At 42.1% G+C, this 14,239-nt stretch overlaps 1 protein-coding gene across 1 annotated transcript; it reads left to right on the plus strand.

The window, feature by feature from the left end:
- The first annotated feature begins 5,681 nt into the window (after positions 1–5,681).
- LOC108935948 (T-cell surface glycoprotein CD5-like) lies at positions 5,682–9,688 on the plus strand. Its single transcript, XM_018754950.2, has 7 exons — positions 5,682–5,832; positions 6,211–6,264; positions 6,743–7,123; positions 7,315–7,437; positions 8,224–8,274; positions 8,554–8,619; positions 9,371–9,688. Exons 2-7 carry the CDS (start codon positions 6,216–6,218, stop codon positions 9,442–9,444), a joined length of 744 nt encoding a protein of 247 aa, XP_018610466.1. The 5' UTR covers positions 5,682–5,832; positions 6,211–6,215; the 3' UTR covers positions 9,445–9,688.
- The last annotated feature ends 4,551 nt before the right edge of the window (positions 9,689–14,239 follow it).

A 14,239-nucleotide genomic window follows, 5' to 3' on the forward strand; every position in this document is an offset into this window, starting at 1 on the left:
TTTCTTTAGCAGATACTTTTCTCCAAAGCAACTTCCAGTGCAGCCCACACACCTTATTCACTGCGCTGACTTACACTGTTAGATACACTACTTACACTGGGTCACTCATCCATACATCAGTGGAACACACTCTCTGTCACTCACACACTATGGGGGAACCTGAACAGCATGTCTTTGGACTGTGGGAGGAAACCAGAGCACCCAGAGGAAACCCACGCAGACACGGGGAGAACATGCAAACTCCACACAGGCTAAGCGGGGATCAAACCCATGTCTTCTCACAACACCCAGGCACTGTGAGACAGCAGCGCTACTTGCTCTGCCACTGTGCCGTACACGAGCAGGACAACAGTGACACACCGGTGCTAAGAGTGTGGGTACGCTGTTTCTAGAATGCAGTGTGTCTCGCAGTCTTTCTCAGACAGCTGTCTGGCAACATTTTCAAAGGCAGGATCACAGTTTATTGCAGCGGACCGAATGTAGCAGACTGGAAAAATAAAAATTTGGTTTGATTGGGTCTCACACATCATGACGGACTGGATAAGCGACAAAGCAGATAAAGTGTCTCCAAACAGTGGATGATTGTCGTTGGGTTAAATTTTTGAAAAAATGTGACTATAATAAACTGCTTAAAGGGTTGTCTCCACCCAGTGCCTATATTGAGAGAGGAGTCCAGCCGCCACCATTCATAGGTTTACTTTGTACGTTATCCTGTTATTTGAGGGCTCAGAGTGTTTCAAAATTATTCTGGACTTTTTTCACAAACACAGTCTTTTAGGTATTGATTAGTATTAAGCACATAACTTCCTGCAAGTTTAACTGATATCCCAAGTGGAAACAACATTTCAATATATATTTCAGGATGCACTTTCCAATATATGTAACTGGAAAAAAATCCCAATAATGAATTTAGCATGTATAAAAATACATGTGGTAGATACGTCATAGATTGGTAATAAATGTCTAAGTAAATCTGTAATAAGTGTTTGTAGGAAATAAAACATACCAAAATATATAACAAGTAATCTTTGCTTCTTTGAACACCGCAACTATGTTTCACTTTATACGCTATGGACTGTTGCTCAGTAAGATGTTTTTTTTTTTTTTATGTGCCTCTAACTACACTTTGATTACATGCAACTTCAGTAGAGCACACTGTACTGCACAAAATAACACAATGCGCGGCACATTTGGAACACATAAATCACACACAGAAATACACACAGCCCAGATATCCTCAATTATCAGTACATCACAGCTAAAAGTACTGCTGTATTGGGGGTTTACAGTCTGCGCTGTTTCCTATTTATTTTAAGCATCCAATAGCTGAGAAAACTGCTGCTTTCATGCTGTTTAACCTAATTGTTTAATTGAATTCGCTTTCGGCTCTGCCGTCACGTACCAGCCTTCTCTTCTTCTCATTCTTCCCTTTGTACTTCTGCAATTCTCAGCAGTCGAAAGGTCATTACAGTATTTGTGTGCCCCACTTCATATCTCACAAGTGATCTTTCTTTGTCTTCTTTTCCGAGAACAAAAACTACACTGGTTCAAATAAGAGGCCTACAAACATACAAAACGAGTGAAAAAAAATTCAAGATGACCCTTAAGCTGACAAATATTTAGTAACCCGCATGAAAAAAACTTCAGGTCAAAGTCAATGTTAACTCTATTGTCATTCCCACACTCTGTTTAAGACATACAGAGGAGTGAAACAGTGTTTCTCCTGGACCACAGTGTGAACATAATTAATATTATGTTAGATTAATATTTGTTAGGTTCGTTGGGTTGTTAATATGCTGTTTTATTTTTGACATCGGGACAAATAGGCTGGCTTCACTTGGTGTCATTGTTTGAAATTGGCCATTATGTGGTTTATGAATATTATTCTGAAGTTTGTTCTGCTTACTTATGCAGCTGCACATGCCAAAATCTCACTGGTTATTGTTAATTATTTTGCTCACATATCAAATTACTTACACATCTGATGTGGGGCAATAGTGGTTTGCAGTCCTCCTCACCTGCCCGCTATGCTGGTTTTTGTTAAAAGAAAATGTGTAATTAATTACACTTGTCTGAGATATTATTTGAAATAACTGCACGATTCAAACCATGCAAAAGTGGAAATGCTGTTTGAGTTTAGGTATTTATTTGTATTTGGCTGAGTAACACCTGCAATGGCTTGAATTTCAGCTGAAATGGCGATTCCATATAATCCTTAAATTTTGGTTGATTAAATAATTTAGCTGAACTCAACCTTTAGTGTAAATGCAAAAATAATTTGTTCTCTGTTATGTTTCATAAATTACTACACAAAGGGAACATATCTGCAAAATTTCCCAGTATCTTCTGTACAGTAAGTCGTCAAAGCAGATGCAGGTCAACATGGAAAAATACCTACTTTGCTGACAATGAAAGATGCAGAACAAAACATCTAACAGCATAACATAATAACATTATACCCACACAACAGTCCACACACCAAGCCGTGTATTTTTTTTCGGTCGCCTCAAACTGGACTTGCACTGAGAAGTACATGATAAGATACTGGCCAAATGTCACGAGTTCGATTATAACATTCATAATATTTACACTGATATGTCATTTCATAAATATCAGTGTGCATAACAAGTGGGGAGCAGTATATTTACATTGTTTCGTTTAGCTGACGTTTTTCTCTTACAATGTTGAGGTTACAATTATTTACTCATCATTTATTTATTCAGCTGGGTAATTTTACTGGAGCAATTAGGGTAAGTACCTTGCTCAAGGCTTGACTCAAGGGGTACTACAGATGGAGGTGGGGACCGAACCTGCGACCTTGGCAGCAGCTGGAACCACTATAATAGAGTAGAACAGAAGCAGGGGATGGATCATGAACACGTCAACGCAGGACGGACACCGGTACTTTGAGCTACGCGCGCAGGAGAGTCGGACGCAGTGACGGCAGTGAGCGGTGCTGCGCTGCGCGGTACTGTGCTGTACTGTGCTGTACCGTGCTGTACCGTGTGCGTACCTCACCTCTCTCTGTCTGTCCCCGGCAGCGCTGCGCCGTGGGCCAACTCAGCTGTGCTCTGTGCTCCGGCCCACGAAACGTTCACGTGTTTCACCTCGGCTCGCCTCTCCTCCCACTGGGGGGGTGAAGCGCTCGCGCGTCTGCTTTCCAGTGCAAATCGCGCTTCGGACGTCGTCTGATTTACACATGGAATAATATCATATGCGATATCGCCTCTCCTCATAGTCCAAACTAAGTCCCTCGCTTGCTCTTTTATTATAGTGCGTGTGCGTGTGCGTGTGCGCGTTCTCCGTCGCGCCGCTCCCCGCACGCCTCCGTCAATTTCGTGTCGCTCCTTCCAGTTTCTTCTTGAGTGCGTCCGCGCGAAAACACCGCTCGTGGGTCTCTGATGTGGAAAGAGACGGCGAAGCGACACGATCCTACACACTGAGTGAGACAGAAAGTGAGAAAGTGACGGCTGGGGGGGGGGGGCGCGCGCGCGCACACACACACGAGGCTGGAAAATACAGTCACGTACGAGAGAATAGTGTCGGACGGTGGTTTTCACGGGAAAAAGAGACTCACACACACACACACACATTTTCTGAACCGCTTGTCCCATACCGGGTCGCGGGGAACCGGAGCCTAACCCGGCAACCCAGGGCGTAAGGCTGGAGGGGGAGGGGACACACCCAGGATGGGACACCAGTCCGTAACAAGGCACCCCAAGCGGGACTCGAACCCCAGACCCACTGGAGAGCAGGACCCGGTCCAACCCACCGCGCCCCCCCAAAAAGAGACTCATGAATGTTAATCAGGTTGATGTGCGCAGCTGGTAGTGCGGTGGTTCGCGCTCCTGCCTTTATAATTATTACCCCAAAGGTCGCAGGTTCGAATCTCACCTCCCGCTGTAGTACAAGCCAGGGAGGTACTTTACTTTACCATAAATTGCTCCGGTAGAATAACCTAGCTGTATAAATGGGTGAATAATTGTAACTAGATTAACACTGCAAGTCGTTTTGGAGAAAAATCTCAGCTACAGAATAATAAATGTAAATGTTGCAAGAGAGTCACTTGTAGAAGGAGGTTCCGCAAAATCATTAGTTCTTCGCCGATATTCAGTTGTACAGAACTACTGGAACGAATTAAACCCGAAGTATGGGGGCCGAAATAAATATAATCGCACTACGTAGCACGTGTATAATTATAATTATATTTTAGTACGGAGTAAAAGTGAGAGAGAATTAATATTCAGAATAACTGCATATATTTCTCAGCACGTAAGAGCCGCACTGAGTCACAAAGTTGCATCGAGCTGTGAACTCATTATATATGTGTGCAACAATTATTATTTGTAGCCATGATACATGAAGAAAGATAATTGCTTTAGCTTTGTACTAACACCAGACGAGAGAAATTTATTACATTTCGGGTTAACGTTTTTTTTGCCCATTATCTATTTTCAGCGAATTCCGAAAATTCCGAACATTTGTGAGTTGTTTAGTATTAATTTATTCATGAATACACACTTCTTATCAGCAATTTATACTGAGAGCAACATATAATAGCAACATAAACAAAAATACTTAAATACATTTTATAGTACAGATTCTGTATCCCTGTTCCAAGAAAATAAGAGATTTTACTAAGTCGTTAAGTTTTATAATACTTTTACAGTATTTTATATTATATTTACTGTTGTACATTTACTGTTACTGTGTAAATGTACTATTTACTTTGATGCAATCTTCTGTCATACTGTTTAAATGGTTCTCCCGCATAGTTTCCGCAAAGAGTATTCGGTAATGTGTAGTAATGTAAACTCTGATCATACAAAAATCATTGTGAATACAGCGTGGAAAACAATATGACACACATAGTGGGTGTTTTCAGAGAAAACATGTTTGAAAAATATGGATGACCTGGGCAGCAGGCCTACACATTATTTCACAGCAAAATAACTTACTTTGTTTACAAAAAACTTCCAGTGAGCAAAATCTAGCTTTGAGTCGGTAAATAACAAGAGGAGAAAGAAAGAGTTGACGCCATGTGTCAGCGAATCAGGAGAGAGCACGAGAGGAGCCTGTTACGCTTAATGTCTTTCGGTAAATCCGTGAGTCGGTAAACCACCGGCGGAGGATAAAAGAAAGTGAAACCAAAAGAGAGGGCGGCATCGTGAGCGGAGAGAGGTGCAAACGAAGAGAAGAGGAAACAGAGAGAAGTGAGTAATTGAGTCGCACAGACATGTGAGTCGTACGATGACATGTCACCGTGTAATGAGTGGGTGAATGTAACGGAACACGAGGCCTTGAGTTCTTCAGTCTCCATACAACCACTGACGGGATGCTCCATCACCAGGGTACCACCGGAGTACCACCAGTGTACCATCAGGGTACCATCAGTGTACCATCAGGGTACCATCAGTGCACCGTCACTACGGACAGAAAAGGGAGACGAAGATCACCATGGTGTCGGTTTCTCGATCTTGTTTAATGCAGCTTTTGTCACCTTGTCACCTGTTTCTTTTAATTACATTAGCTTCTCTCTGTCACTTCTCCTTCACACGCTCATGTGCTGCACTGCATTCCCCACCCCAGCCCAACCCAGCCCCGCATCTCTCTCTCTCTCTCTCTCTCTCTCTCTCTCTCTCGCTGTCGTTTTTATTACTACCTTTGATGCAAGGAAGTTCTCGTATGCAAAGAGACCAAGCGAGCAGATTAGACGAGGGTGAAGAAGCGGTATTTCACATCTGCACACTTCCTTCAGGTTCATACTGTCTTCGTATTGCCTCTTCTTCCTTGACATTTCTTCTCTGTCATTCCCCAAAATTCGGCATCAAGGTAAGATACTGATGCGTTTTATTTATATTACACCATTTAATACCAGTGTTCTTTGTCAGTGTCCTTAAACGATTGCTAAAAAATGATGGAAGCTATCTAGCTCGTGATCAAAATAACACGATGCATTTTGTACTATACATTGTTCATTCTTTAATCAGATTTGAAATTTCTGGTTTTTGCAGTGTCAGATAATGCTCGTCTTTGTGCTCTGAATTTTAAATATGGATTTACGCATGGTGTTTTTTCTACTTTTTGTTAATGAAACTATAACTAGGTGAACAACAGTATATGAAGCGGCTTTACATGAGCATAATCAACAAAAAAGTAATTTAGCTGACAGTGACAATGCTCTCACTATCAGTTCTATTATCCTTTCAGTTTTAATGATGAAGGTGGCTGTGACGATTATTGCTTTATTTCTGAGTGACGTTGGTAAGTTAATTTTTACTTCTTCCAGTTACTCAGTAAATTGAGTGTCGCCCCTCTTGGAGTCGCTTATTTTGCAAATAAAAGGTTAACGCTAATTTTGTCCTCAGATGTCGTTATGATCCATTCGATTTTGTAAATCGGAACTTTGGCCTGTTGTTCTTACGTCCGAAAGCACAAATACGTGCGGGTTACTTCAGTTGGTTGAACCACTAGTGTCTCTCTTAGTGTGGCCTTTAAGAGGTTCCTTACGACCTAAGGTGTGTTTAAGTAGAAATGCTCTTGACCTCGACAACGATGGCGCTCGGGCACAGTCACTCTCACTTGTGTTCTCGTCTCAAGTGTAGCTTTTGTATACGTTACTACAAAAAGATCACATCAAGTTTAACACTCTATGGATCTGTTACTACTGACAAAAATTATTGCGATGAAATACGTGATTATTTCATTTTAAAATGCTTATTCTGCTTCTTCCGCCCTCCAGTTGCACTGGTGTCTAGTACAACGCCTCAATCTCCCACTGCCTGCCCCACAACAACACCATGCCCCTCGTGCCCTCCGGCTGTTACGTGCCCCCCAGCTTTGACCCCTGCCCCCGCTCTGCCAGTTCTGCGTACCATCCACGTGACCCCTGAGCCAACTCCGTGCTTGGGCAGGGTCAACCTGGCATCAAACGCAACCTTTTGGCTCCCACTCTGCCAGAGCAGCCAGGGCCACATCTCTTCAAAAAGGTTGTGTGACCAGTTGGGTTGCGGACGCTTCAAGTCTTGGAAGAAGTCAAAGGGCGCTAACGAGGGGTATGAAGTCCAGGCCGATGGATATTTGAACAACGTGACGTGTAACGCGTTGATGATCCAGTGCATAGGTAAGCGTTTGCACGCACATGCCTGTTCGCGTTGACTTGACTTGCAGGGATGGATTAGCTCTCCTTGAAGAGCGTAGTCTTTCTCTCTACAGGTGATGCCGTGTGTTGGAAGCGGGCACGTTTGTACGAGACGTGTTTTACTCTTTTCAGAAGCACCTCTAAATGTGTGAAATCCTTGTTTTCCTGTCTAGCGCGCCCTGCCACTGCGGAGCTGGTGGCCTACAAGACCGTGACTTGGCTGTTGAGCACTGTGTTTGTAATCCTGATTCTAATTCGCTTTGGACCTGGGAGGTGTGCCTCCATTAACAAGAAAAGTAAGTAAATGGACGAGGGTCGATTGCACGGACTGGTTCCGCATGCAGACTGGACTCTTTTTGCCCTTCTTTGCCCAGCAGAGCTTAAAACTCAGCCAAAGGCCTATTATTAATTTGGATTTTGTTAGTGAATAGGTGCATTTATTTAAAAAAAAAAATTTTAAAAAAGATAGCGCTGGTACTTTTACAATGTATAACTTTGCAGCATAATTTTACTTTCAGCCTGACATTAACAACGTCTTCGGGTATTTCTTTATTTATCTGTTTGTAGTATCTATTTTATTTATACACTCATTCAGCTGATGCGTTTCTCCAAAGCGAATTACAATGTTATGTTTTTATACTAAGCTACTACCATTATGTACCCATTTGTGTAGCTGGGTAAATTTTTTATTGGAGCAATTCAGGGTTCGTAGCTTTCTCAGCCGGGTTCAAACCCGGATCCTCCAGGTACAAGGCAACGGCTGTAATCCCTACACTACCTGATAACTCAGACCTCATATTTACGTTTAATTCAACTGTTTATAGGAAACCAGTAACGACCCAATATGAAATATTTGTACGATAATATTTCCAGCCAATACTCTGGGACACTAAACAATTTCCATCCACTGTTGTAAAGGATTAGCTGCTATAAACAATGTATATCTGGAGTTTCTGCTAGAATCATAAGTTTAATTACATCATCATTATCAGGTCACTGTGAATTGTGCTCTTCCTACATACCTGTGAGAACTGTGTTCTCTACATGTACAAGTGTGTAAGGCGCATTTTTTTATGCTGCAGTATTTGAGAGACGAAACAGGGAGTGGATCGGACCCACGCAAAGTCAGAGTGGTGAGCCAGGACTTCTTCGTTCTGTCTGTTCTCAGTTGTCTCTTTCTATCTGTAACTCACAATTTTATAAATCGAGCACACTGAAAAGTTAACTGAAGTAATTTGCTTTAAAATTGTCGAGGCGCCGCAAGTTTGGCCGTTTCTGGGACTGGCAGGCAGACCCCTTTTCTGCTGCTGCACACTTAGAGTGTGTACAGTGTATTAGTAATGCTGCAGATTAATAGTAAACGTGCTGTTATCTGATTTTACCTTCATGTCTTCCATGCTCTTTCTTCCCAGTGTCCTTTTACAGGGCACAGGCCGCTCATCCGAACAGCAGCGCCAGCAAGAGGTCGTCGTACCCTGGTTAGCAAACGTGAATCAGTCGGGTATCGCTGACAAATATAAAAACACACGCAAGTAAAACTGTTTAAATCCTCTCTGCACAAAAACAACCTTTGACATTACTCTGTGCTGTCTGGTTTTTCAAGACAGCCCTTTTTGCAATTTTGTACTTGTAGAGTTTTCATTCCCCACAAAGGTGTTCAGCTGATTTGCATCAAATGTGATTTTTTTTTTTTTTTTCCCCCTTCGTGTAAAAGAAGATATGCATATGACTAATTGTTTACGAGGAAGGGCCCACAATTGTAGTGTACCGAGTGTCATTTTGGTTTCCGTTTTATGTGCGACTATTAAAGAAGTTATGAGGGCCTGTAAGAATAAGTTTATATTTATAAATATTTAACAGGAAACGTAAATAAGATACATTTATCCAGAATTTCTGCTATATGATATTTTTAAATTTTGTTTTGTGTTCATGTCATGTACTGCTGTGATATTACTATTAATTGCGTCAAATTAAACTTTATCCATGTGTCACTAAATATGTGGGTGCACCCACAGTCCTTCGGCTACAGACGTGGCTCACGGCTACTGCAGCCGGGGTATTTTAAATGTTCATCTGTCTTTTCGCCCCTCATCCTCTACCTCTGCTCCCAGTACACGATAGCATGTACTTCTGTCCTGTATGCTTGGCATCTGCATTTTCTCCTTGTGAATAATGTCTGCTATGTGACCCTCATGTTAATAATCGTCTTCACCTCTGCATTCTGCCCAGCACTGGAGAGACTGTCCGTCCATCCCAGCAGAGAACCGTCCTCAAACCGGAACAGCTGTGATTCATACAACTGAACAGTCCACCTGGATCATCCTCACCATGAAACTCTATCGTTTTCACCAATGTACCTAACAACACATGCATTCGTAAGTCTTTATTCCGTATGCGTGCAATTTAAAATGACGTATTTTTTAAAGAAAGGCATGTGTTATTTACTGCGTACCGCTGGTGAAAAGTGCCAAATCCCACTGTTCTCAAATGAACCACTGAATCATAAGAAAAAAAAAAAAACTGCAAAATGCCCTCCCCGATAAAACATATAGATACGCATCACTTATTGCAACCGTTGGCCGTGGTTAATGACTTAAGAATCATTGCGCAGAATCTGAGAACTTTTACAATATAATTGCCTGTCCCACGTGAACTTTTAAAATGTTTCTGACGCCACCACTTACCCATCAAGATGTGCTGAGGTTGACTTTTTTGAAAAGGAGGAATTCATAGTAATTTAGTGAAAAAGGGAAACCTTGTCTTGACTGCTCTCGATTTAGCAGGGATATTGCAAGACATATCTTAAAGCCTACTTTAATGACAAATACCATTTAAGGTGTCAGCAGAGAACTATGAATGAATAAACACTGAATTTGGTTCAAATATGTAAGTATATTTGGTCCATAATATGATTATTTTATATTGCATCCTTCCTAGTACGTCTGTGATATAGGTCTATATGACGCTAGTGCTGAATTTAACTGTGTTGTTCTTAATATTTTTCTTCATAAATGGCCAGTTAATCAATGACATCAAAGTAAAGTAAAATTATATGAAGCAGAAATGGGAGCTGGAGAGTCAGATGCGTGAGGAAAGAAAAAGATTTGGGAAGACAGAGGAAAGAGAGATTTAGAACGTTAGTCTATTTTTGTGCAGAAATGGGGTTTCCTGTGCCGTTTTCATCCGTTTCCTGTACTTGCGTTATTTTTGTCTTTTGTTTTACACATGTTTTGGGCCTTTTATTGTTGCATTAAACCTTTGTACTAAGACTATTCCCTGTTTCTTCTTGATTCTCCTTTTTCCCTGTTTTGTCTAACATGCATTGCTTCATCTGTTTGTAGAAATTCTGAACATATTTGAATAATTCTGAAAAATGAAAATGATATATTTAAATTTTTTATGTATACAGTCAGAAACGCTACAATGATGCAATTTGAATTGATCAAAAATACAGACAAAGTCATGGAAACAATAGGTCTTGTAGGCACTAATTTTCAATGCATCCTGGGAGCAGAAATATTTAAGTAAATTCTCCTAAAAAATCAGCACCATTTTCATATGGATTGAACCAATGAAAAATATTTGAACAAGTTGGATGTATAAATATATTTTAAAATTACTTAAAATTCAAATTAGTCATGACATGCAAAACACAAAAATGAATTTTTCAGTGTACATGAAATAAAAATTAGTTTTATATTACTGCATTTAATAAGCACAGACTTTTTTAAAATTTATGTAGCAGAATATACAGATGACAACTGTTACCCACCAACTACCACATGCCCATAATGGGGAGATGGTTGGTGTTTACGTGCCTTAAGAATTAAATTTAAAAAAAAAAATCACAGAAAACTGTGATTACAGTGAATGCGAGTGGTGTGAAATTAAATATTTGTTATTTGTTTTGACTATTAAGCCAGCTTTTAATTAGCAAAGCGCATCGACGGCAGTTAATCCACGTGTTCAACGGACAGGCAATACCAGCTTTCTTTAATAATACTGACATCTCAGATAGTTGTCAGCTTTCAAGATGCTGTGACTTGGACTCCTGTGATGGACCGGCGTCCCGTCCGGGGTGTAGCCTTCAGCCTTGCGGCCAGCGCTTCTGGGATGGGCTCCTGGCCACCACTACCCTGACCAGGGAAAATGTTTAATTAAAGTGTGTGAGTGTGTTACTCCAACTGTACAGTTCATTCAATTCCAAGTACTCAGTGACCATGATCTGAGCCACAAAACAAACGCACACTGAGGGTCTCCAGTACCACAGCTGGCATATACTCACTGTACCTTCGTGTACCTTAAATATCACCAACAAAACTTCTTCATTTCGTGTGTTTACATGTATTTGAAATACAGTGAAATGGCACAAGCACAATAGAATAGTTCACATGATTTCTGCAGCAGGATGACCTATATTTGCGGGAGCAGCAAACCACGGACCGCGTTTGTAAACTCCATGTACTAACTCCCTCAGCCACGTGTTAAACTTTAAGTAAAAAAAATGTGCAAAACCTGCGATGTTTGAGAGATCAAGAAAGGAAAGAGGCGGAGAAAAAGAGCAGAAGTGCAGCGAACATCTGTTGTAGAGCAGTCGGTCCAGTCGGCCTCAGAAAAAGCCCGTTTCCAAAGAGTCGACGTTTTCAGCGGATTCGATTGTTGTCGAAATAGCTGTAACACCTCGAGTGTTAATTTATTAATAACACCTCGAGTCTTCGGTGCTGCCGGCCGGGATACTACTAACTTCTGCTGCTCCGGAAAAGCAATAAATTGGGTTTCATTGTTCGCAAACGAGGAGCTACGAAGGGCAGAAAAAACGACACAGCGCCGTGGCGTGAGAGAAGCGGGGAGCAGAGCTGAGAGCGCGAATATCCCTGTCACGCGTAGCCTGCTGCTGGGTGTATGACGCGCCTTTTTAATTACATAAAAATGTTACTGTTTCGAAAATAATAATGCAAAAAAAAAAAGCGCGTGTCTGAAAGCGGCGGCGCAAACACCGCGACCGAAAAGCGCTTCAAAGCGGAGCGGAGCACGTGACACGTTCCGAACGGAGAGTGACGTTCAGGTGCGTTTCAATCGCGGCACTGGCACCTTCGCGCTTACTGACACTTACATTTACGCTACTAACATTAACGTCCACACTAACACTTACATTTATTTATTTAGCAGACACTTTTCTCCAAAGCGACTTCCAATCAACTCTGTAGTGTTAATATCAGCCCACACACCTTATATTCACCAGGGTAACTTACACTAGATTATACACTACTTACTGGCTGGGTCACTCATGATCCAGTGGAACACACTGACACTCTCTCTCTTACTCACACTTACGGATGAACCTGAACAGCATGTCTTTCTTTGGATTTAAATTACGCTAACGTGATTTACACTTAGATACCGACATTAACATTTATTCATTAGCGGAGCACAGATACACACTTAATCACGGCACTAGAGGAGTGCGGACACCCCGAGCTCACTTTACACTTTACAACAGTTAGAAGAGTCACGAGCCAAGAACGAACCGCACCGGTGAAACGACGTAAAAGCGCTGCTCCACTCACTCACTGACCTCGGCTCGGTAGCTGCCTGCTATACCTCCGGACTCTCGTCATTTCACTTCACGAAACTGTTCCGATTCCATCGCAAGTATTTTTGCTGCTGACGGTCTTTAATATCTTTGATATTTTATAAATATATATTTTTTTTCTAGGGGGTGCGGTGGCGCAGTGGGTTGGACTACAGTCCTGCTCTCCGGTGGGTCTGGGGTTCGAGTCCCACTTGGGGTGCCTTGCGACGGACTGGCGTCCCGTCCTGGGTGTGTCCCCTCCCCCTCCGGCCTTACGCCCTGTGTTGCCGGGTAGGCTCCGGTTCCCCGTGACCCCGTATGGGACAAGCGGTTCTGAAATTAAATATTTTTTTCTCCAGAATGACTAAAGCATCTGTAACCTTTAGAAGCAAACGCCCCCGATCTCCGGAAGGCGGATAATAATAGGCGACAGTAGGGGGCGCTCCACCATAGGGGCCGGGGAGCTCCGTGGACTGGCTTCCTATCCCGAGTGCACTCTATCTCAAGCCCTGTGCTTCCAGGATAGGTTTTGGACCACCGCGACCCTGTGTTAGCCCAAGCGCATATCAGTATGGAATGAGTGAATGGTTCGTAACACAGCTATTTTACACTGATACAGGCTCATTAAGGAGACAATTTAATAAACTCAGTATAATGAAAAGACAAAGTGTTGAATGTAATAAAATCATGTATCTGCTAATAAGTCATCATTATGCAGAGTATTAGGGACAACTGACGTAATGTTCTACTGCCATCAGGGACCTGGGTTGTAAGAAGGTTTTAGGGAAACAACATTTTTCATCTGTAAGTTTATTTTTCATAGAATTTCTGTTTAAATGTAAGGACAAAATGATTGGTTCATCACAGGAATGAGTTAAGACACTAATAATGACATTCAAAAATTACTGGATTATAATAAATCTTTATCAGCTAGAAGACAGTGATTCCCTGGAATAAGACAGCATGGTCTCGGTAGTGCTGCCTGTGCTTCGACACAGTGAACAATATGAGCTGTCAGTGTGTGTGTGTGTGTATGTGTCAGAACTTTTTACCAAATTCTTAATACATACAATCTAACACATACTAGAACACGGTGAAATCAATTAATAAAATATTTAAATAATAATGATAATAATGAATTAGGGCTTTTCTCAAGACTCAGTGGGAGCTATGGGAAGTTTATAAACAGCTCTTCAGGTTGGGTGGAGGTGCAGTGGTGCGGTGGTGCAGTGGTTTAGACCAGGTCCTGCTCTCCGGTGGGTCTGGGGTTCCAGTCCTGCTTGGGGTGCCTTGTGATGGACTGGTGTCCTATCCTGGGTGTGTCCCCTCCCCCTCCAGCCTTACGTCCTGTGTTGTTGGGTCAGGCTTCGGCTTCTCGCAACCCTGTATGAGACAAGTGGTTCGGAGAGAGAGAGAGAGTGTGTGTGTGTGTCCCCCTGTGACCCTGTATGGGACAAGTGGTTCAGACTGTGTGTGTGTGTGTGTGTGTGTGTGTGTGTGTGTGTGTGTGTGTGTGTGTGTGTGTG

Source organism: Scleropages formosus, chromosome 5, assembly GCF_900964775.1.
Source record: "Scleropages formosus chromosome 5, fSclFor1.1, whole genome shotgun sequence".
In the NCBI taxonomy this organism is placed as follows: domain Eukaryota; kingdom Metazoa; phylum Chordata; class Actinopteri; order Osteoglossiformes; family Osteoglossidae; genus Scleropages; species Scleropages formosus.

Bases quoted from the DNA above. Each gene is read 5' to 3' on its own strand.
- LOC108935948 (XM_018754950.2), top strand. From the start codon at position 6,216: ATGATGAAGGTGGCTGTGACGATTATTGCTTTATTTCTGAGTGACGTT. The intron at 7,124-7,314 runs GTAAGCGTTTGC...TTTCCTGTCTAG, and splicing joins GTTGATGATCCAGTGCATAG to CGCGCCCTGCCACTGCGGAG. The intron at 8,620-9,370 runs GTTAGCAAACGT...CATTCTGCCCAG, and splicing joins CAAGAGGTCGTCGTACCCTG to CACTGGAGAGACTGTCCGTC.